Source organism: Hipposideros armiger, unplaced genomic scaffold, assembly GCF_001890085.2.
Source record: "Hipposideros armiger isolate ML-2016 unplaced genomic scaffold, ASM189008v1 scaffold_376, whole genome shotgun sequence".
NCBI lineage: Eukaryota > Metazoa > Chordata > Mammalia > Chiroptera > Hipposideridae > Hipposideros > Hipposideros armiger.
In genome coordinates, this window is record NW_017731726.1 from 209,224 (window position 1) to 234,568 (window position 25,345).

The 25,345-nt window shown below is 36.6% G+C and overlaps 1 protein-coding gene across 1 annotated transcript in view; it reads right to left on the reverse strand.

The window, feature by feature from the left end:
- LOC109393330 (unconventional myosin-XVI) overlaps positions 1-25,345 on the reverse strand; it is a 457,270-nt gene that overhangs the window by 190,042 nt on the left and 241,883 nt on the right. The window contains exons 5-7 of the mRNA XM_019662415.1: positions 21,383-21,491; positions 14,643-14,767; positions 5,938-6,063 (exon numbers count right to left, since the gene is read on the reverse strand). Coding sequence (XP_019517960.1) covers positions 5,938-6,063; positions 14,643-14,767; positions 21,383-21,491 — 360 coding nt within the window. The remainder of the gene's footprint in view (positions 1-5,937; positions 6,064-14,642; positions 14,768-21,382; positions 21,492-25,345) is intronic.

The window sequence follows — 25,345 nt, forward strand, 5'->3', positions numbered from 1 at the left end:
TTTCAATTCTTATGTGCTTGGTTAAAAATGTATTTGAGAATACAAACGACTCCTTTGAACATCAAGATATGCGGCTTGTGGGATACAAAACGAGTTTGAAGAGAAGGACACTTGATTTTCTTATCTTTTGTTGCAGTATCACCAATCATTATAAACATTGAAAGTATGTATAAGGCTAGAATCAAATTTGATTTTCTGTACAACTCATGTAAGATTGTTACTCACACAACTTATTTAGTTCCCAGTTTTAGACAAGAACAAGCATCTTTTTTTCAATGGAAATGTTAATGTATTTATAAAGGGAAGTTTTAAAATACATATGTCCTGCCAGTATAAATGTCAATAATAAATAACGTTATAAATTATAAACTACTTTCTCCATAAAGGAATTTATATTTGTAAGATATTTATAAGAAAGTGAAATTGCTATCAATGTCTCAAAAAATGCCATTAGTCTTTCTAAAGTGTTAGCATTTCTAAATCTTTTTTTCTAAACTCAGATACATTTATTTATAGTAAATGTCTTTAGAGAGTTATAAATCTCCCATTCATATAAATTGATATTCAAATAAAAACATATTTCCAAAATGACTATTAAATAATATTTTATAGGTGAACAATTTTCAAAATAATTTTAGATAGCATGTGGTGTATTCTTGACAAAATAATCAAGATGCAATTTACTCAAAATCTTCTATTAACACAAATCTCAGGTGGTTTTTTTTTTAGTTTGAATCGAGGAAGAATAGTTTGGTCCTGATGTCATGTATTCTAACAGAAAAACCTCACTCTATCTCTCAGCATTAGAACATTGCTTCTATCCTTGTCAAGGGTGGAGCTAACCTTCTGTCCTTAAATTTAAATTAAAAAAAAATGAATGAGTGAATGAATGAATGAATAAGTAAATAAATAAATAAATAAAAACTTTGCTTCTAGTTCTTGGTTGACTGATTTGTCCATCCAATTCTTTCACAGGAATGGTACCAACAGGCAACACAAATAAAGTCTCTGCTGTTTGGGAGCTTATGTTCTGGTGGAGACCCCATTCCGTTAGGTTTAACAGAAAAAAATGGAAAAGATACATATAATCCTCAGGCCCTATCCTTGGTACTAAAATGTATAAGGATTTAGAAAATATCAAATTAATGACTAGTCATTTTCTAGAGAAGCAGAGGGTAAAAGTGAGATTATTTTAAATAAAATCTCCCTCTTTTGCACATTATAAATGGCCACTTCTGGAAATCATTATGTTGGACATCTGTCTGTACAAATCTAGCAACTGGATCAATTGACTAGGACACATGCTCTCTGATGCTCCGATGATACGTTAGCCTTTGTTATTCTCAACAATCTTCTGAGCTATGTAAAAACTCCCCTGCAAGCAGATGCCTTGGTGGTTCACATTAATTGAACACCCTGGGGCTAGGCTCTATGGAAGCATAATTATCAAGGCTTATTAGGCTAACGCAGCCAGCGAGGAGGAGCTGGTATTCAGAGCCAGTGAGGAGGCCATGGAAGTCCTCAAAACAAAGCTGGCTTAACCACTTTGTTGGGCCAAATAAAATATAGGTGTGCTTGTGTGGGGGGAGTGTCTTGGAAATAAAAGAAAGAATAGGGAATTTAAAGAAAAAGAGAGAATTAATGGCTTTTAAAAGTTGAGGTCAAATAATTTGCAGCTGGGTTTGAAAGAAAAGGGGCCATTGAAAAGTTTCTTAATTCATTTAATATTAATAAATGATGAGTATTGGAAATGTAATTGGCACACTGGAGGTGTAGTAATAAAAACATCCATCTTAATTACCGTATTTGCCGGCGTATAAGACGATTTTTTGGCCCTGAAAAATATGCCTCCAAGTGGGGGGTCGTCTTATACGCCAGGTACACTTCAGATAGACTGCCCATAGTGCTTGCCCCGTGCCATAGTGGCCTCCCGATGCCCGCCCACTTCATTCCACATACCGTTCAGGCATCAGCAGCGCTGCTGGGTGTATGCTCGGCTGTTATGCGATTTTGCTGTTATGCGATTTTACCACACTCGCAAAATCGCACACAGCCGACCATATAACAAACTCTGTATTTTGAGTGGAAATGTTAGGGGGTCGTCTTATACGCCGAGTCGTCTTATATGCCGGCAAATACGGTACTCCGCATCTTGCAAAGCAAATGCACCTTTTGAATCATATTTCCCATGTAAGTTCATGACTATGTTTCTCTAGGCTGAAAACGCAGATTTAGAAAACCAAAAGTTTGGGAAGTTTTTGAAATGTGACAGGTAAATGGTGTGAGAGTACTAATATCCACAAATATATTCTCTCTGCCTTATTAATCAGTGGTTCTTCCATGACTTCCAGTGACAGGAAGTTTCAGGAAGCTTTATGAAGGCAGTATCAATAGTACTGGGCTTCTCTTATATCACTGAGACATGGCAGGGATCATATTTGGCATATATGTTAATCATTAAACTATTTATTTATTGTTAAACGTAACTGTGTAAATTAATGTTTTAAAAAAATCTACTTTCATCATTAAAACCAAGTGCAAATATTTTTACTATATAGCTAACCTGTTTTATTAGTTTAATATATTACTTAATCTTTGTCGTGGTTATATAAAACATGTCCCTCTCCAAGAAACGTATTTTATTTGACTGTGAATTTGTCTTTGAACACTTAGCATATAATAAAGATCTCTTACAGGACCTTTAAAAATGTGTTTTCTTTGCTAAAAGTTTCCATTTCTGCAGAGTACGGTTTCTTGTAAACCCCTGAAAGGACTTGTTTTCACGGAGGACTTTTGACCTCTGAAATTGTAGGTGTACTTTTTGTGTCTCAGAATTTCTTCAAAAAGGATTGGGAGCTTCATCTGATTGCCTGAGGGATAAGCCACTACTTCTTTCCATCCTAATTAGGACGTCTAGCTTCCAGGATATGAATAGAAATATCTAGCTGGTCTTTCAAAATGTGAGTCAGAAAAAAATTGGTCACATTTAGGCATGTTCTACCTTCAGAACCAAATGTAGCAATAGTGACACTTTATAATAAAATGATCATGTAAATTCATATTTATTTCTACTGTGCTTTGCAGGTGAGTTTCATGTAAAAATAATCATAAATTAATTTCCTTTCATCACACTTTATCAGGCTTTATAAGGCTTTCAGAAATAAGTGTTTTTCAAAACAGAAACAATTATTTTCAAACACATCAACTTAGATTGGTTTCTTCTTGGTCCTCTCTGATAATTACAATAATAAACCCTGGGAAGAACAAGCAACCCAAAAAGAACTCTGAAAAGTGGAAGGAGGAAGGGAAACTGCCTCAGGACCCCAAGAAGGGAGGAAGCACGAGCAGCAGGGTGACCTATATCCTCACACCCCAGAGAAGAAAGCATCTCCACACAGGGTGTTTCCCACCGCGAACCTAGCTGTGCTCTTTCCACTGAGCCTGAGACCCCTGTCCCCAAAGAGATGAGAGGCTGGGAAGGGGTACTTGTAAGAGGAAGGATGCCCCAACAGGCCTCAGCTCTGAAAGTTTTTTTGACCCCATGAAGATTCCTCTACCACATCAAGAGACATGGAATAGCCTGGCTTAGGGAAAACCCTTGCATCCCTTCAAGGGGTACCAACAGGAACCAGCAGGCGCACCCCACCCCCTGCTGGCCACAAGATAAACCAAGTATGCCAAAATAACACCTCAAAGTTTCTGAATATTAAACTTGTCATTGAAACCACAGTGCACTCAAGTAGACCAGGACCTGTGTGCTAAACCTAAAGATGGTGACTGCTGGCTAAAATAGAAGATTTATATACAAGCAAGATCTTGTTAATAGTTAAAATGTCGAAGATACAATTAGAGATCACTCATCATACCAAGATCAGGAAATTACAACTTGAATGAGAAAAGAATGATTAACTGACACCAACAACAAGATGAATCCTGCTGGAATATTTCTATGTTAATTTTAAAGCAGCCGTCATAAGAATGCTTCAACAAGTAATTATAAATTCTCTTGAAACAAATGAAAAAATAGAAAATCTCATCAATGACACAGAAGTTAGAAGAACCAAATGAACAGCATAGAACTAAAAATACAAATACACAAATTCATAACAAATGTTTCATTTGACCTTCAACCAAATAAAATATAAACCACATGCTGGGTTTTGATAAAAATTGTTAAATTTCTAATAACAAAAAGTGATATACTTAATCCACAATGTGTCTTTAAAAAATCTTTTGAAAATCGAGTCCTATTCCCCCAGAATTTAGTATCTCATAAAAATGGTTAAAGCAGACCAATTTGTTGCTTTTTAAAATGATATTGTTCCAAAATCTGAAATTCCAATCCAGAAAAATGAAAAGTTAGGTAAATGAAAGCCTTGATTCATTCACATTGGGGTAGTGATCTGCTATGCTACATTTTACCAAACTATCATTCACGTCCAGAGTCAGCTCCTTCCAGAAGCAATCCCTGACTATAATGAGCACGTTTTGATAATTCACTGATTACCATTTCATCAGCAAAGGCCAGCCATTTGTGTTCTAGGAAACAGTACTCGTTTATGTTTGCTTCTCTGTTTTTAACTAATGAGAAAACTTTTCACTCAGTATATCCAGACTTGCTGTGCTAGAAATGGAGTACGGGAGAATGGATCCTCCAATACTCCAGGGGTCTAGTGGGACCTGGAAACCGTGAACCACTGAGGCCAGTGACTTCTGCAGCCTCATCACCTTAACCCATTCATTTATTACACACACACACTCACTTGCCAAAAACACAGTTTGGGGTTTGTTAATAGTCTGTTAAAAATATTTACTGAATGATTAAATCTTTTCTTACACAAAATGCCATGAAAGAAAACCATGTTTTTATTAGTCTAAAGACCTTCCCCAAGCAAAGTGTTTTTTTCTGAAATGCTTGAAATGAAAATGCTTCCAATTCTTTCAACAATTGCACGACTCAAATTTTATGACAGATTATTTTGCATACTGGTTAGTATCTAAGGGATTTAACTTACTATAAATTCAATGAGCATGTTGTTACCTCACACTAACATGTGGAAATCAACAAGTTTAGCCTAAATCTCCATATATATCTCCATATATATATAAGTAAAACTGAGTTATTTTTCATATTATTACTACTAAGTCTTTCTCTACCATAAAATTTTACACAAATTTTTATGAATTGATTTTAATATTAATGAATTACTGTTAACTATGCTGTCACATTCACCAATGCAAATAACTTAAAAGTTAAGAGTTTGTTCCTTCTTTACGATATAATGGTACCTACTGAGAAATTAAATTGTGCAATAGTAACTCAAGATGTATGAGCTATAGCCAAAAATCAATTCAAAGAAAAAATTCTGCTACCCATTCTTCATTCATTAAAATGAAATGTAATTTATAGAGAAAAACAAAATATAAAATGTAATTTTGCTTTATATTTACTAACTGTAGAAAACAAAATTATTACAGACTCATGAAATAGTGAGCTCATACGGACCATATAAAATGAAGGGAATTTCATTAAGTCCATATTATAAAGAATGTTCATAAGTTTTCATTATTTCTCCAATGATTCTGACTACAATGTACAGAGTCCTGAGGAATGTATGCTACTATGTGTCCTTCTAAAAGTAAATGTTTTATTTCAATCATTACAAAATGTTTAATAAGACGATGCCATTAAAAGACAAATTACACTTATAGGGTGATCGCTTTGTAAAGTATATAAATATCTAATAACTATGTTGTACAGCTGAAACCAATACAAAATTGTATGTCAACTGCAATTAAAAATAAATTTTAAAAAGCAAAAAAAGGTCAAATTACATAATGATTAGTACATGATTTGAAATAAAAACAAAATTAAACATAAAACAATGCACCGATTATAAAATGATTTTTAAAAAATAATTCAGGAAATCACTTTACCTGGCCATATTTTGCTGCCAAATGGAGCGGGGTCCAGTACTGATTATCTACTATATTGAGGTCTCCACCGTGTTCCAGGAGAAGTGATACCACCTCCTTGTAGCCACTTGCACATGCCATATGTAACTGTAACAAAGAGATATTTTGTTATTCATCTTTAAAAAGTAAGAATATCAATACAGTGGTTTAAAGGGAGCTACTTAATGAACTATTGAATCTAAAACACAGAGTCCTTTAATAAAAGGAGTATACATGTAATTTTATTTATTTGGTACATGTGAATGTCATCATTTTTTTTAAAAAGGTGTATGGGTTAATTATCATTTTCCTTCTGACTGTGCATTTTTTCATGTAATTCCTATTTCCGTCTCCAGTGACCCTTTCTACTATAATCCGAATACTTTTAAATACAAAATGTAATAATTCAATACTTTACCACTTCTTACCCAAAAGTCAAACATGTATTGACTAGTTGTAAAATTCCGGCATTATATTTGGTGTTACAGGAGAGGGATTCAAAGATATAAATGACAAGAAATGTGATCACTGTGATGTTTATATACACATAAAAGGGGCAGGAACACCAGAAAGGATGAATTAATCTGGACAGTCTTTAAAGCGATTATGTAGCCATCATTTACACATTCTCCAGTTTAGTTTCTTAATGCAACCTGAAGTTTACAAGTGAGGCTTCAGGAACTACAATGATGAGATCAGGGATGGAGAATCTTCCAAATTTTTCAGATAGGGGAATTCCTGTTTCTAAGGCAGCAAATAAAATATGTGAGTAAATAAACTATCAGCAAACTCAGTTTAAATTAGGTTATTAACTAACTACATGATTGATTTTGTAATCATAATTAAGAAGAGGAAAATACAAAGAAAGAAAAACTAATTTAAAAATAGTAAAAACAATAGCTTCTGCTTTTGTAGCATGGAATTTTGTATCTTCCTTTCCATTTTTGCTACAAAAATAAAATTACAGGGCCGGCCGAGTGGCACGTTGGTTAAGAACTGGCTTGGGATGCCAGAAGGCCCCGGTTCGGATCCCACATATGAGGGCCAGTGACACTGCCCTCTACAGCTAAGATGCTGAACAACAGCTCAACCTGGAGCTGGGCTGCTGTGAGTCGCCGGCGACGGCGTAGGCTGCAGCCCCTGTGGCAGTGGGTTGCCATGGGCTACCGTATGTAGCCAGCAGCCAGCGTGAGCGGCCAGCAGCCGCAGTGAGCGGCCGTCCAGAAGCCGGCGACTGATCTGCCTCGCCCGGGAAGAGCGCAATGATGGTGCCAACTTGGGCCAGTGAAGCAATGTCCTCCACAACTAGACTGAAGAACAAAAGGACAGCAACTTGTCTGTTCCCCTTCCCCCAATTCCCCAGCACTGTTCCCATCCCAATTCCCCAATTAAAAAAAAATCTTAAAAAAAAGTAAATAAAATTACAGTAAAGTAAAAAAGTCTTATTAAATATATAGACATAGATATACACATCTATATATATCTATATCTATATCTATATCTATATATCTGTTTATATATATGCATGTTGATAAAATTCAGCAAAAACATTTGCTTTTCTACCTTTGGACTTAACACTCTTCAATCTATACTGATAATTATATGTTTATTTCTTGTACTTTCATTAGAACAATAAATTCATCTAATTTAGGGCATAAACATTAAGAGATTAAGTTTGACTTCTACCCATGTTTTGTTACATACAGAATTGATCTCATTAATAGTCTAGAAAAAAAGCCGCAAGAATAATATATCCACAGATATTTAAGAGAAATACAATTGTATACACTTGTTCTCCTAGAGAACTAATCTTTCACCTGCTTCTAAATTTATTCTACATTACTTGAATCAATTATTTGAGTCAATGTTTGAAAGGTTACTCTATGCTATAAGCACTAACATCTACATCTCAGAAGATTTTCCCTTTTAGTATAAACCTGCATTAAGAATATGTCTATTAGTTGGTTAGCACTTGATACTAATGATGTCAAATTCATAGGATCAACCCCTTTATGAATAGATTTACTTTCCATGCAGCAAAAATCGGGTTCCACCATTTAAAATTTAGCCCAACTCTCAGCCAGTCATCTCATGCACTGCTCACAAGGGAAAGACTAGAAGGAAAATGGTAGTGGCTTGCTCAGTAGAAAGGCTATCCAAAGCACAGGCTACCGGTGACATCTATGGAGACGGGCACATTTCATCCTAGGAAATCTTCAAACCCAAAACAAGAACCCCTAACTTTGAGTGCATCCACTTCATCACAAGAGATAACAGAATTTTTTAAACTCATCATAATAAAATATCGGGAGCCTAGAGCCTTTACTTTAATTCGCAGGCAATCAACTTCTGAATCTGTAAACAAGTCACCAGGCTCCAGGGGGTGTAGTTTCTCATCATTAAAATTAGACTTAGAGTTAAAAAATACACACAATAAAAAAAATGTCTATTTTCTGAAATGGAATTTATACTCCCACTTTGTCCAGATTATGGCTGGAAGATATCAGGTGCCAAAATGTGAAAGTGTTTATCACTGTGATGTCTCAGAATATTCCTCTCCTGCTATTTAATGGGATCTTATGAGAAACAGAGGTGGTTGTTTCTGTAAAGAACTGACAGCAGCCATTTGGAAGCACAGTTCTCATGAAAAAGTATTCCAAGTTGGAAATCACCTACCTAGTTACAATGCAGGACAAGACGTAAGAGTGGTTTCACAAACAATATGCATACAAGTTTTAAATTAGTTCTTCTATTCTGTACTATCTGCGATACAGTTATCATCCTGCTTTTACAGCTGGAGAAAATGTGCATTCGATCATCGAGGTAACTTGGTCCAGGGAAGCATGGCCACTGTGGTCTGAAACCACTTTCTCCTGCACTCTCCAGAACTGATGTTTTGAAATAGCAAAGAAGAGTGGACATCCAAGTTGGCCAGGCTACAAGGATAACACTGCAATATGAACGTTCCTAACAAACCTTGAATTTGCCCCATAATTTATTTGCTTTAATACACAATTTTTCTTCTTCATGCAACCCACCTCTTCCCCACATACTAATCTTGTATTAAAATGTTTGTCTCTAGAAGATGCACACTATTTACACACTTGCTTTGGTTTTCCCTTGGCACAGCACCCATGCAGGCAGGCACAGCCGTGTTTGCTAAGCTTGGCTTATCGCCTTCTTGCATAATTTGCAAAACCATCATTAGGTCCTGGCATTTTTCACATATGAAAACAAGAGCCTCAGACTCCAGTCAGAAGTCTGAAAGCCCACCCAGCCAGGATCCTCTGTAACACTGCCTCTTCATACAAGTAGTGAGACAGGCCTGGGTGCAGACAGGGAACAGGGTCGTGAGTACATCTTACTGGATCCTCTTGCTACTGCATCAGGTCACAGCTCACAACATCGTATCTACTGGGTTGTTGGAAAAGTCATGACGCATTTTTGCAACAAAAAACATAGAAAAAAATACATCATGACTTTCCCGACAACCCAATATTTCATACCACCTCATCTCACACTTTGGCAGGTACTTTATAATTCATTCAATGACAGCTTTAATTGCTAGAAAATTTAACATAGACTACTGATCTTTTTCTAAAGTTAGAGGTTTCAAATTAATTTTCCCAAATAAATAATAGTTCTAATATTGTAAAATAGTACTCCAACAATAGTTCTAAAAATAAAAATAAGTATCAATGGTTATGTTCTAAATGTTGGTTCTCAGTGAGTGGCACTGATTGCTCTGGATAGATTTAACCCACACAGAACACTCATCCAGAAATGCATGCCCTGATGGAGCTGGCTCGTTTCAGCAGTGACGTGTTCTAGGTCCCTATCAAGGATCTGTTCAAGTAAAATCCAGAGATGTTTTTTCTAATTATAAATTAGTTTGTATTTATTTATCCTGCAATTTTTGAAATGTATAAAATATAAAAAGAAACAAAATTATACTGACATTTCCTGATAATTCCTTTTGACATTCTGGTGATTTATTTTTATGTAATAATACATACACATGCCACTTCTTTTACAAAATTAGAATCATTATGTACTTGCTCATTTAAAGTTAATTTTACCTAAATATATTGAATATTTTCCATGCTATAATATGCTTTGATCACATAATGGCTAACTTTTATTAAGTGCTCTTGATGTACCAACTAAACCACAGGTTCAGCAATTTAGATGCATAGTCTTGTAAGACCTGCTTATCTTGCAATGTAGGAGCTATTATTATTCCAATTTAAAGGAGGAGAAAATTATGACTTAGAAAGTTTAAGAATCCAGCAAAATTCACATCTAGGAAGTGATAGGTACCAACAAATTAAATTTAAAATGTATGCATTGAACAATGAGCAAAATTAAGAGGCAGATAATAAACCAGGAGCAACATTTGCAACAGGTATCTCAAAATGTTAATATCTTTAAAGTATACAGAGTTCATAGAGATTAATAAAAAAGGTGACCATCTCAATAAATATTAAACAAGTAAACTGAGAGTCAATTTACAAAAGAAAAAAATACAACTACCCTATAAATACATGAAAACAGACCCACTGCTGGAAATTAAATAATGCAAATTATTTGCAATAATTTTAGACATAAAAAATTGTGAGGAATAGAAAAACTAAGGATCTATGAAAATGAGTATCCCCACATAATACTGGAACCTAGTGTAATGACATGCATCAATAACTTGAAAATATGTTCATTATTTTACAATCAGAATTCCATTTGTAGGAATGTATCAGAAGAAATATCAGAGAGGCATGTACAATGACTATCAACAAAAAGTTTTCTATAATATCAAAAAATGGCAAATACTCAGGAATGGCTCAGGTAAATTACGATGCTTCTATATGACTACACGATGTTTTCCTGCAAAAGGAAGGTTTAAAAGAACATCACAATAGTAAAGAGGTAACAGGCCTCAGCTTCGTCTCTTCCTGCCCATATGTCTGTCTCCTACTCTCATCCCAATCTTCAATTTCAGAAACCCCAAAGAGGAAGAGAAGTGGCAGGAGGCAAATAGCTGACCACGTCCACCCTCCCTTTTATGGACTTCTTCATTTGAGGAAGCACTACACCAGGAGTATGATCAAGATTTCACTGAAATCGGGGTACTTCACACCGGGGCATATTCAAAGCGCCCCACAGGATCTGTAGATAGATTTCAGGGGTCTTGCAAACCGGAGTGGGAAAATGCTTACTTTTATTTTTTTCTAACTCCTAACTGAAATTTAGCAAATTCTTCAAAGACGAAAAGGCAGTACCGCCATGATATTATCAGAAGAATTGACGATTTTTCCCATGACAGCACTGCCATAGCAGATCACTCCAAGTATCGCCCATGTTCAACTCTACTGTAAAATTTTGGTAATTATCAAATCTGTTACTTACTGCATTAACTAATAAAGAAGCACAAGCATTACATATCACAAATGTAATTTCAATATTATGATTACCGTATTTCAACATAACTGGCTTTCTTTGTAATTCTAGGTACCATTTTTTATTACTTAAAAATATTATGCTGACGAGGGATTCATGGGCTACATCGTGTGGTTAAAGAAGAGTATGGCATATAATGACCAATGAGCTTTGATTTTATGCAAGTTGGGAGTTTTCAGTATTACCTGGGTTCAGACATTCTAATCTCTAAATTGAGGCTATGTTTTGTGACATAAAGTAACCATAAAAGCTGCATTCCCTAAATATGACCATAAAACTGATGGCACTAGCTAAGTCTTCATCCAGAAGGAAGAGATGAACCAGAACTACTAAAATAACAAAAGACACACAAATAAAATTGTTTGATAGTTACATCTCATGAATAATTCTTTTCCAAAAATCCATGTCGCAAGGCCAGATGGGCTACATAAAGTTCTGTGATAAAACAGTAAAGAATCAGCCTTTTGTGATACATATGCTAATTATTACAGTAGTATTTTCCAAGAGCATTTATACACTTAAACTCAGGAACTCCAGTTCATGTTCTGTAATGTGGCTTTTTTTTTTAATTGTATCCTTTTAAGGTCTGTTTTCTTTTAAGAAGAATATTAATATGTAAACTAAGAGATCTTTTTTAAAGAGCTATATTTGGTTATTTTATTGCATATTCTATAAAAGGAGGAAAAGAGAACATAAAAACCATTGTACTAGAAATTTATTCCCATTCAGCCTTTTGTTGATAATTTCATCTCCTTTGCACAACGATTTAACAGTGTGGGAAATTATGTCTAATTTTGTACCACAACTGACATTCCAACTCAGGAGATAGAAATCGTTCTAAGAACAAAATCGTCTGCTTATGTTATCACCAACAATAGACAGAAATGCACAATACACATGTGCCTTACAAAAAGACAATTCCAGAGATGGCAGTCAGTAACATAATTGACTAACCAATTTAGACCTAAGAATCAATCCAAACAACCACTTGCTAAATGCTCTATATCCAAGGGGCATCTTCCCAGCTTTCCATTCATTGTTACTTTTCTTACAAAAAGCTCACAGGTGAGCATCACAAGATTTAGTTATTACAGAACAATTATTAACAACACTTATGCCCTCTGTTCAATAAAAAAAAGTCACAAGGATCATCAAAATTGAAGATGGTTGAAAATGACACAATCTATTGCTTCATATTGATTATTTCAGTACCTTTTCGACTGAAGTATGGTAGGTCCTTTTATTCAACAATGATTGAAGCATGAACATTAGTTTTATTTAACAGTGATTTTAAAAAGTATATAAAGTTGTAATACCTTTTTCCAAACAAAGAAACAAAGCCTCTGTTGGGTTTCTAGTATGTGTTAGATGTTAGTACTTTACATGTGTTAAATGAACTACTAATTAAATAGTCCACTCCAAGCTGGATTTTGACCCCATCACTCCACTGCAACTACCCTAGCTGAGAAGACCAATGACCTCCATGTTACCAAGTCCAATAGCCAATTTGCCATCTCCATTCACTTGACCTTTCAGCAGTATTTAATAGCCTATCCTTTCCTCCTCATCATCACACTTCATTCACTTAGCTCCCAGGACATCTCTTTCTCTTGGTTTCCCTCTTACCTTGGGAGTTGCTCCTTCCCACCTCATTTCTGGATTTTCTTCGTCTTCCTAAGCTCCAAGGCGCAGTCCCAAATCCTCTTTCCTTCTGTATCAAACTCCTGATTTCATCCAGCGTAAAGAATTTTCACTATCACTCATATGCTAATGTTCCCAAAGTTGTTCAAAATTGTTCCTTCAGTCTAGACATCTCCTGAGGTTCAGACTTCAATATCCAACCACAAACTCAACATTGCCATGAAGATGGCTAAGAGGCACTTCGAACTCTGCATTTCCAAAACTGATCCTCATCTTTCCTGCTCAAAACTCAGTCCTTGGCCTTCTCTATCTGATTTGATGCTAACGCCATCACTCCAGCTGTTCAAGCTAAAATACTTGGAGCCATTTTGAAGTCTTTTCTTTCTCTCACACCTCATTTCCATCAGCAAATTGCAATGGATCTTCCTTTAATGTAGACCAAGATTAGCAACTTCTCACCACCTCAACTTCTATCACCTATGTCTTCTATCACCTATGTCTTCTATTACCATCGCTTGCCTAGAATACTGGAAAAGCCTCCTAACTGAACTCTCAGCTACACCCTTGCCCTTTTACAGTCGATCCTTACAGCAGTCATGGGAGTGATCTTTTTAGAACTGAAGTAGAATCAGGTCCCGCCTCTCTTCAGAACCCTCCAGTGTGTTCCCGTCTCACTCAGAGTAGCTGCCACGATCCTCACACAGGCCCATAGGACCCTGCATGATCTGATCCTAGTTACCACTTTCTTCTCCTTTACCCTGCTCAGCCAAACTGGCCTCCTTGCTATTTCTCAATCACACCACACCTGGCTCTGCCATAGAGCCACTGCACTTTCCACTGTTCAGTCTGAAATCTACTGTGTTCAACTTCACACCACATTTTTTCCGTGGTAGAAACTGAGTCACTGGTTCCAACCCCTTCTGTACATCCCATGCTTCAGAGTGTCGTACTCTCTTCTGCTGCCCTAGTCTACTTTCATTTTTGCTCCCTGAGCCTTGATATTACCACCATAATTAATTTTAACCCCAGCGTGCCCAGTCTAGGTAAATTTTATGGGTCAGCTGGGACAAATGTTCTTATTTTGATGTTTGAACATTATGCTTAAACAAACATTAATCCAAATTTAATCGTTCTGCTTTTAACTGACTACAGCTATGCCTGATAGCAATAAAAAAATAAAGTAATGAAAGGCATTCCCTTGAATTTAGAAATTCATTGAACAGACTAACCCATCGTTTGTTTTGCTTAAAATTAAAATAAAAACATTCTCCTATAAGTTCATCTCACAAATCACACTGACATAGGAATGCATAAAAAATCTTCTAAATTTGTAGAAAAACATACATAAGAAGGGAGACTGGAAGAAAATATATCAACATATAAACATTGGCTTTTCTGGGTAGTAGCATAAGTGATTTGCATTTTCCTCTGCATATTTATGTGTTTTCTAAAATCTGTACAAAGAATATACATTACTTTTATGAGCAGAAAATAAGATGTTATTTATGTTAATTACACCCATTTCTATAGTTTAAAAATAAACTTAAATTCTCCATTTAAGCTATATTTCTGAGTCAAGTATCTCAACTCACCAGTGTTACTCCTTCATCATTTTTCTCGTTAACATTTCCCCCACATGACAAGAAGTGTTTGACGTCTGTTAACATATTCATTGGTCTCTGAAGCTTCATCTGGCGCAGTGAGGTCAGATCCACTCCTAGGAGGAACAGAGACTGTCAAACAGAACGCAGAGGTGCTTCTCAGCTGCTGGGGTAAACAGTTTTATCATATATTCTTTGAATATGTTCCTCTTTGAAGCCCCACTTCCAATTTGAATTCTCTCTCGAAGTACTATAATTGTTTCTCTTGGAGGTATTCGATTTCCAGCTAGAGTATAGTCTTGAATAATTTTCCCCTGAGATGTGACAGGATACCTTATATGTCAGCTTCTCAATGGATAACTGCTTTAGTATAAATTCACATGCATCATCCAAAGTATTTTAAAGTACTTAAACCGAATTGAAACAAGTTATAAAGATATAGTTTTTACTCTTTATGATTTTCTGGCCAAAACAGTTGCTCCTAAAAACAATGTAGTATCCTGGAATAGAAAAAAAAAGACTTTCATGCAAAAACTGGAAGAATCTCAATAAAGTCTGCAGTTTAGTTAATCATATGGTGTCAAAGTGAATTTCTTAGTTTGGATAACTGTACCACGGCTGTGTAAACTGTCAGTGTTAGAGGAAGGGTATACGGAAACTCTGTTCTATCTTTGCAACTTTCCTGTATATCTGAATGTTTTCAAAATAAATTGCTTTAAAAGGATACCCCAACTGAACATTTCTTGACTATTCATGTTAAAAATGAAACATTAACATTGAGTGAAGAACTGATAGCCGAACTTAATGGAGGTGGGTGGTTATGCATTGAAGGCTCACCTCTGCTCACTTCCTGTTTACACCTGTATAAGCACTTGTTTTAACCCCAGCTTTCATGATAGTGCAATCTCCATGGCAGCTTGTAGCCCTTCATTTCTGCATCCCCTATTCCTAGCATTGGTTCCTGGACATAATAGGATTTACTAAGGGGAGAGAATTTACCTTATTCCAAGTGAAAGTAATAGTAACAATGATGAGGATGATGATATTGCTCTCTCAGCAAGTGTTTGTGATGAACCAGTCACTCATAAGAGACATTCCTATCTCTTATTTGATTGAGCCCTTACTGCAAACATGGACAGAGAGCATGGCACAAACACGAGTGATCCTCCTGGCTGTGCCCGGTCTGTGGTTGACTTCCTCAGGTGACTTAAGACAAATTATCTAACCTGTCTGGGCTTCTGTATTCTCAATCACTCAGACAATAACATACATCCCAAAGGAATGCAGCTATAGGTAATACGTATAAGATCTGTTTACATGGTAGAGAACATATTATCATGTCACGTTATCTGTTGTCATTTTCCCTTAGAGCACAGCACATCTGCCTCCCTGCATTGCTCATTCTCTGAGCCTGGATGGACATGAGCATAGGTACTCAGGAGTCAGCACGCCTTGGTTTTAGTGCTGTGTCTTGTACTTACTATTTGTGCCAATGGGGCAGATAACTTAATCTCTGCCTCAGTTTCTACATCTGCAAAATGGGGCTGATAGTTCTTAAATCCCTAGTTGTTACGAGAATGAGCTAAAACACACAAAGCATATAAAACAGTGTTTAGCTTGCTGTAAGCATTCAGTAAAAGTGAGCTATCATATTTGTCAGTGTCCTGGTACATGAAGTACATGCCATTCATTTAGGAGCGTCTTTCTTTGCAATAAGAAGGCAGGGAGGACCCAAGCAAAATAAAGCAAAATGTGATATTTAAATAATGTAACTTGTTTCAGATACTCAATTTTTGTAGAAACAAAACCAATTTTGTAGAAAGTGGAAAAGGAACGCCATTATCCACCTTAACTTCTGAATCATTGTATCTTATTTCAGAAGAATTAACACATTTCCCTAATAGTCACATTTGAGATTTTTTAAGAATCAACTAAAACTATTACTATATTCTTATTTTTAGTATTATGGGATTGACACGAGTTAATTTTGGAAAATACTTCTCAGATGTCAGTGTTCAATTTTGCACATTAAAGTAGAAGAATCCAATGGCTACATGACCCCACTCTAAGCTTACATTACCCTGCAAACTTTTATAGTGTTGCAATGTTTACTGGAGTGATGATATGTATCTTTTAGATAATTATTTAAGCACATAATTAAAACTGAGTGAAAATAAAAGAATAGAGGTCAACGATGAAAGACACAACTGCAAACAAAGCTTAGATATCACTCATTTCAGACTCATTTACAATACAACATATGGGAAAACCATCTATTTCTGGTCACTGCTATGAAGATATCAGAGGGGAATATTATGACATTATATTCTATTATTTTAAAACATAATTTTGTATCAAATAAGATAGTATATAAATGTGATTTTTAGATTTTTTGTTATATGTTCAGAAAAAAACAGCACAAGTTTATTTTTAGTAATAGAATAAAATGGAAAGTCTCTCTTTTCTTAGTCAGACAAATGTCTTAAGGTGCACCTGGAAAAAACCAAGACGCTTATAGCTCATAATAAGTATTTCATAATGAATCATGGGATAATTCTCTGTTTTTTGAAAAGAAATTAAATTTTATTTTCACACTATTTTCTGAAAAAAATTAATAGAATTCCTACTTAGATTTATTATTTTTATAGGAACTTGGCAAATTTTTTTTTTACTTTAGGAAATAAGAAACAATAAAATTTATCTGACATTTATGAATTATTATATGTGATACTAATTACTATTGCCTGATTACATCTGATGATATCAACAGATGCCTGTGCAAAACCGAAACTGCATTAACACCTCAGGTCAATCGGAACCTTACCTTAACTTTCCTTAACGGTCCCTCTTAAGATGAGACTGCTTTGGTAACACTTCAACTTTTCCTTTATTCTATTATCCATCTGTATTGGAGGTACTCCATGCTGCTGTTCTAGATAATTTTATCATTACGCTGACTATGAAATGACCCATCCCATGATTTCAGCACAAGATTCTCTAATAAGCTCCCAGAAGTGCATCTAACCCCAATTTTTGCCTCACAGTAAGCTTCCTAAGAGATCCAAGACTTGAAGGAAACAAAAAAATTGAGCAGGCAAATAAAGAAAGTTGGTTCCAGCAAAGAGAAATAAATGTTCAAGCCAAGAGTGGACTAAAACCCTCTCCCCAAACCCGTCCCCCAACCCTGACCACAGGCATAACGTGGGAACAACCCAGGCAAACTGGGATGCACTATCACCCTAACACTGGGTGATTCTCAAAAGGTTGGTGCAGGGGCAGCATTCTGAATGAACTTTATTAAACAGAAGAAATACACAAGATCATGTGGACTGATTAACCTGGGAGTCCTCTGAAGAATAAATAGGGAAGGCTAAGACCAGAGGCAACAAGACCAGTTTCGAGGCTGTTCCAAAATAGAAAGACCAGGGTTTTAACTAAGGCAGTAATAGAAAGATTGGTGAGGGATGTGGACTTATCAGCGAAATGTCAAGAAGGCAGAATCTGTAAGATTTGGTGACGATTTAATGTGAGGAATTTAGGAGAAGAAAAGGGATGTCAGATACTTGGGTCCCTGGCTGTTATAGTAAAATGGAATATAGCTGGACTATGAAAAGACGGCAGTAAGTTCCATATTGGACACATAATTTCAAACTGTCTGATATCCAAGTCAAAATGCTTAATAAAATCGCACCCATAAGGCTGAAGGTCTTGAAAGCTACCCAAGCTGCAGGAATGTTCTTGGACGCAGGCATGTGGTGACCACACCAGACACAGGGGGGCGATAAACCAGGAGAGTTTAAAGTGATAAAAGAAGGTACTGAGAGACAAAGCCCCGGGAACCACCAACATTTCGGGGTGTGAATGTACAAGTGGCACCTCCAGAGGAAACTAAGTCGAAGCCCGAAGAGAAGGGAGGAAAACTAGGGGAAGATCATTGCAGATGACTGAGTTTTCATAACAGAGCGTGATGATCAAAGTGATCAAACTGTCACAGAGACATGAGATCATGCAGGAGAACAAAGTGACGACTGGATGGAAAACCAAGGAGTGGGTAGGGGCACTCCCCAAGGACCTTCCTTCTCAGCGGATCGGTAGGGGCACAAGCCAAGCTTCAGTAGGCTGAGGAGAGGGGATTAGGAACTCTGGAGAATAAACGTGAGCTACGTGTTCTAAAAGGATGGATTGGAAATGAAGGAGAAAAGGCAGTGGAGGACGGTGCATGATGAGCAAAGTTTTTGTTTTATTTATTTTTCAGGGACTTGGAAAAACTAGAAATGTATATATTTTTTCCCCATGGTGAGCACCTATCTATCCTGGGCCACCTTGAGCTCTCCCAGCAGCGCCTTACTTCTTTGCTGGCTCATTTTATAATCAATTGCCTTCCTTGAACGCCAGCTGGTTTGCCCTGCACGAGAGATACAATATGCATCAAATGCTCAATCAGCCCTCCGTGGTTGTCTCATTTTCCAGCCTGGAAAGCTCAGGCGGTGAGCCGAGGTTAATTGCTGTGCCCGGGTGTACAGTGTATGTCGGCGGTGACAGTACAATTAGAACTTGGGACCAGCGATTTTCCATGTAATCAAGTTGCTCACCACCTCTCCTGAGCCTCCTGCCACATGCATCCTGATGTGACAGCATGATAAGTACTCTGATTTGAAACTGTATGATGCGGAGTGAAAATCCAAGGATTGCAACCACCTCGTTATAAGAATGCAACGCTGAAATAGTGAGTGCCCAATAAAAAGAAAATTCTCATCTTGGAATATTAGAAATTTCTGAGGACATCAGCCCACACTGTCACAGTAGATAACTCTGAAAGTACACCAACCAGGGGGCCAGAGAATAAATTGAATTAGATAGTATTTACTGGAACTGTGGCTGTCCATACAGATTAGTAGGAGAGACACTGGCAGAAACGGAACCAGATTATGAATGAGGGGATGGAGGGGGCAGATGCATGGAAGGCAGAGGCCAGGGCAATAGTGGTGACACATGGAAAAGAGGATTAAAAATGTAAGAGGTATTACATCGAATTTGTTCCAGCAAACGTGTATTTTACAAACTGACTGTGACAACCATCACTGTGACAGATTTTCTCCCAACCATTCAGAGTCAGTATCTTCCTCTCTTTTTTTTTTCGTAATCATTTTTAAAGCAACCTCTCAAAGGAATACACTTATTTTTACTTAGATAGGATAGACAATACTGCTTTTGCAAATACTAAAACTTCTTATCAAACAAAATCCTTTAAAGAGTTGGAAAGGTTTATAAGTAATGTTAATTTTTTTTTTTTGCAAATAAAGATACTTAGTTTTAGTTTCCCAAGGGAAATATTTAATACGGTGGCTAGTAGAAATTCAGAACAGTAAGAACAGGAAGTCATCACATAGAACTGGCACAGCTAAATAAAAGGCAGTCGAGTTCTTCATGCCAATGTGGAATCATGCGATTACAAGTCAAGTTTTGCCGATGTCTAAATAATAAACTTCCAACAGTGGAATGTGCATAACCAAGCTCATTCCTTTAGAAATCATGGAACCTGCCTTACAGCTGACAAGGTGTGAAGAGAGACATGATTCCTCACCTAGCAGCGGGTACAAGGAGTGAGGGAGAGGAGATGACCACACAGCCTGACCCCAGGCTGCTCCTGTCACCCAGGCCATGACTCCACGAACTTCAGTAGCACAGCTCAGCACATCTTCTCTAGTGAAAATAATGGTACTTACCTTGCTTCCAAAATTAATGACTTTTTTTTTTCTAGGAACTCATGGCTGCTAAGTACTAATTACTATTATTCTCAGCTATCCTCAGAATAAACCTTTTGATGCAACTAATCTGGAGGAGGCAAAGCACAGGGAACAAAGAGGCCGAGAACTATGGGCTTTTCTTAGAGGCAAGAAGGGTAGTATCACAAGCAAGATGTGGCTCTTAAAATTTTTCAACGTTTTCCCTGACAAAAAATCATACTGGAAGGGATTGGAATTCCATTATTGTTATTTAATACTGGAACAGCAGAAAGAAAAAAAAAAAAGCAGAAGGAGCACACTCCTTTAGTTTAACACGGCATCAGGCTCAAGGTTTCAAATACGTCCCACTTCACCAATGCTAGGCTTACTCATGAAATTATATGCTGTGTCAGTGCAATTAAACATACTTTTGTCACTGAATACATTTGGGGCCTGAGCCTCATCCTTTTAGGCCAGCACCACGATCATGGGGCATTCTTCTGACATTTCTGTTTCCTAGTGTTACCCGGAGTGGATGCTGAGTGTCTGTGCAAGCTGCCCTTGACTTACGCCCTCACTTACCTGCACGCAGTTCTTAAGAGGACCATCAGCTCCTACGAGAATAATACACTTCAGATGACCTCGCTCTTATTAACTCAAAATTTCAATTGTGCTGGTTCACTTCCCTTCCACTCCCAGTGGAGAAGGGATTATAATTACAAGCCCAGTCCCACTAATTATAGACTTTAGATGCTTGTTAAAAAGTTCCTTCATTGTTGGCCTCTAGATTTTTGCTGGCTTACAAAATTGCATTGACTAAAGCAACATTGTATTGCAGCAGGAGAGTGAAATGCAATATAGAAAAATACACTAGAGTTCACACAATCTAGTGTGGAACTACATCAATATGACATTATGTAAGCACACCTAAAAATAAACACACTTATAATTTTACCAAGCTATCTCTTCATCTATCATTCTACAGTATTTCAAAGTTCAACCTACCATTTTCATCCAGATAAGTCAACAGGATAGAGCTTGATTCTGTCCCTTCTACAGCATAGTCCAACGGGATATTTCCATTAACATCCTGGAGAAGCACATTGGCTCCAGCCTATAAGTGAAAAAGAACAAAAGTAACATCATGGATACTGTTAACATAGAAAGGAGATCAAAACTTGCCTTTCTATCTTAGTCAGAAAACAGATCCAGGAAAGTCTGCATGAGACACAACCCTGAGCGTCAAGTAGAAATTCGGAAACATTTTTAAAGACACATATATGAAATACTTTGTGAGAAGCTTTGAGAGTCTAAAAATGTTCAATTGACCCTTGCAAGACCTGAGTCCCAACTACTTCTCCCCACCCCACTTGCTAAACCCAAAATATACAGCCCATGGCTGCTAACCCGCCTGCACCTCTGTGCTGGCTGCCCCTATAACCCGTCTTGTTTCTAACACAACAGAAGTGCCCCCATGCTTTCAGACAGTGTACATGGCAAATTCTTGTATGAACTCTGATTTTCCCAAACTGTCCTATAAAATATTAACGCTCCTTGCTCTCCACAGAAACTTATCTGAGAGCTGCTCTCACACTATGTTGTTTTAATAAAGGCTTGGGTTAATGGTTGGTTTTTCTCTTTCCAAAAATTGTTTTCTAAGAAAAAGCACAATCTGCAGACATTAATGAAGCATAGCAAATATGGCTATTACACATCTTTTAATTCAAAGCGCCTTCTATCAACCACCTCTGAGCACACTTGCTCCACCCATTGCTCATCTCAGTTTAAATACAACGAGGGATATGCTTTTGCTCTTAAAAAACTGGTCACATAAATTGTTGCCATTGCTCTACATTCTTTAATAAGCTCCATAAAATTTATCAGGCATGGTTTACATTGCTTCTCCAAGGGCATGACATGAACATGTTCTCATTGTCCAAGATTTCCCACACACCTCCCAATAACACGTCATTAAACTCAGGACAGACAATGAACGTTTCCTCCTATGCTTTTTTTAATGAATAGGAGGAGTCTGTATTGCAATGTGAATATAGTTAATATATTGGGTTGTCGGAAATGTCATGACATATTTTTTTTGTTTTTTGTTGCAAAAATGTGTCATGACTTTCCCGACAACCCAATAGCTCATGTAATATCCAAATTCATAATTTTACATTAAAAAGTGTGTCACATTCATAATTTTATATGTTAAAATGTGGGCCTTTGCTTTTTGTTTATATATGTATGTGTGTGTGTGTGTGTATATATATATATACACATATATATGCGCACACACACACACACACAGAGTGAGAGAACGAGAGAGAGAGAGAGAGAGAGAGAGAGAGAGAGAGAGAGAGACAACACTTTCCTATACCTTAGCAAGTCTGCACAGGTTTTCCAAAGGACTTCTCTAAATATATTATTGTGAAAACAAACCAAAATGTAAGTCAAATTGGTAATATACTCCATATCTTAGTATCTGTCATCCAGAGAAGCTGTGTTGCTTACCTCACTCACCATTTAGAGTTGCTACATTACATTTTCTATAACCATATAAAGATACTCCTTTATTTGAACAGAGCAAGCTATATATTTCAGATTTTCACGTATCTAAGGAAAATTAGTAATTTTAAGGTCCTAAAGACTTAAAGTTATCTTAGTGCATGCATTTCATTTCACTTTTATTCCGAGTTTGAAATTACTTGAGGCAATGTTCTTAAGTAGACTTTGCTAATAATTCTCTTCCTTTAGTCTCCAAACAGGTGAAAAATATTTTGCGTACCTACCCAAGTATCAATTATTAGAAGACTCAATTAAGAAACAGAATTACAGGGTGTCATTACCGATTTCTATATTAATAGGTGAGAGACAATCAAGTTATTATTTTTTCCCAGTGCATACATGTTTTTGATAGAATCTTATCAATGCCAAACATCTGGGCATAAAGCAATGGTGAATATAATTAAGAGTCATGAACTATCAATCACAACAAAAATGAACAAGAGAGCTACTTGGTGTTGACAGAGGTGGTACACTTGGGTAGAATATTTTCTATGCTTTTAGAAGTAACGGGGCTCTTTCAAAGAAAGTCTGAAACTGAAACGTGGTGCTGAATGTTAGCTGGGCTCATTCACTGAAATATCACCTCATTAATCACTCACTGGTCTGTGCTGCTAAATTACCAGGTATTGTTCCCTATATAAAAATAAGGCTTTCCTGGGGGTTGGTAACTCCCCTAGTCACAGATCATGTCTTATTGCTCTTTTTTTTTTCTTTTCATTAGTTCCAGGTATACAAAGCAACGTACTAGTTAAGACTTTTACACCCCTCACAAAGCGATAACCCCCTTCCCATCTTATTTCTCTTTATATTCCCATCACTGAACCACAGTGCCTGGCACATATTAGGTACTAAAAAGATTTATTAAAATAAATTGAAAAATAAGGAGCCAAACACTGAACTTAAATTAATTATTACAAACTGAGGCAAAAATTATAACAATTCTTTTTAACTGTTTGTAACCTTTATTTTCAAGGTTGGATAGATAAAATTATAAAATCATTATATGCATGCTTATGTTTCCTGCCTTCACTCTTTCCAGGTGGATGACATTTGTCAAAGACTTTCTTTCCTCCTCTCTTCCTCTCATCTTCTTCCCTTCCTTTTCCCTTCCCCTTCCCCTTCCCCTTCCCCTTCCCTTCCCTTCCCTTCCCTTCCTTCTTTTCTCCCCTTTGCCACTGGACATGGGCTAGAGTGCTCCACCTGTGGATGGGTGGCCAAGTGCTCCGCCCCCATCACACCGACTGTCTAGTGTTGGTAGATGTCCATTGATGGCCTGAGCCATGGCAGTAACAACATAGATTTTAAAGGATTCCTAGAGAAGCTGTATTTCCTGAATTAGCATTCTGAAATTGTACATCTATTAAAAAAAAACACTGATAAGATTCATGACTGATTATTAGTCTCAGTCTGACTAACTCAGGAGTTAATGTGCAATTATACTTGTTAATGGATCCCATTGGAAATAAGATGCTGATGACTTGCAAAGCAGGACTTTTCCTCAGAATGTCAGATGGCCCTTCTTAATATTATCAGGACGGTCTGATGTATAGCATACAGAAAGGGAAATGGCCCAAGGGGGTGGGAATTAGTAGCACTTACAAGGTTTTGTGTTAGTACTTATTTTTAAAAAAATACTTTCAACCACTCAGAAATATAAAATGCATTTTCTATATTTTGTAAAGTGAGAGCTAACCAATAACACAATTCAATAAAAATGCCACTCTTGACATTGTTCATTTTTAATATGAAAATTTGAAACAATATGAGATCTAAAACATTATTTTTCTTTTCCAAGTCATGATATTCTTAAATATCTTTTTTAAAAATGTTCTTTTAATATTTCAAATTTCATTCCACTAATGTAAGCATCCACTATATAATTTTTTTAGCTATGAATATATAAGTCAGAGAAAAGTACTCCTGAACTGGTGCACATATTAATTACACTGTTTCCTTAGATACATGGCTCAGAATGAGGATGCCAACAATAAATGTTAACTTTAATTTTCTCACGTGTTGGTGTGTGCCTTTGATTGTGTGCATCGTTGTTCATTTGCAGGGGATGAGAAGTAGGATGAGTTGGGGATTTTAGACTCGATGTTCAAATACAGGACAGAAAATATCCAAGCCTGCACTTATTTTATGATAAAAGAATAATAGCTTTAGCAATCACTAATCTTAAATAATATTCTAAAATTACTGAATACTGTCCTTTATGAAAACATATGGATTAGGAATTGGGTGTGTAAATAGGATACTGAGAGTGAGAGTAGATGGGAGACCTCTATCCTCTATACTCATTCATGCTTCAAGAGAACTCATTTATATTCGGTGCCTGTGAACACCCTGGGCCCTAAGGGTGTGTGTGTGTGTGTGTGTGTGTGTGTGTGTGTGTGTGTGTGT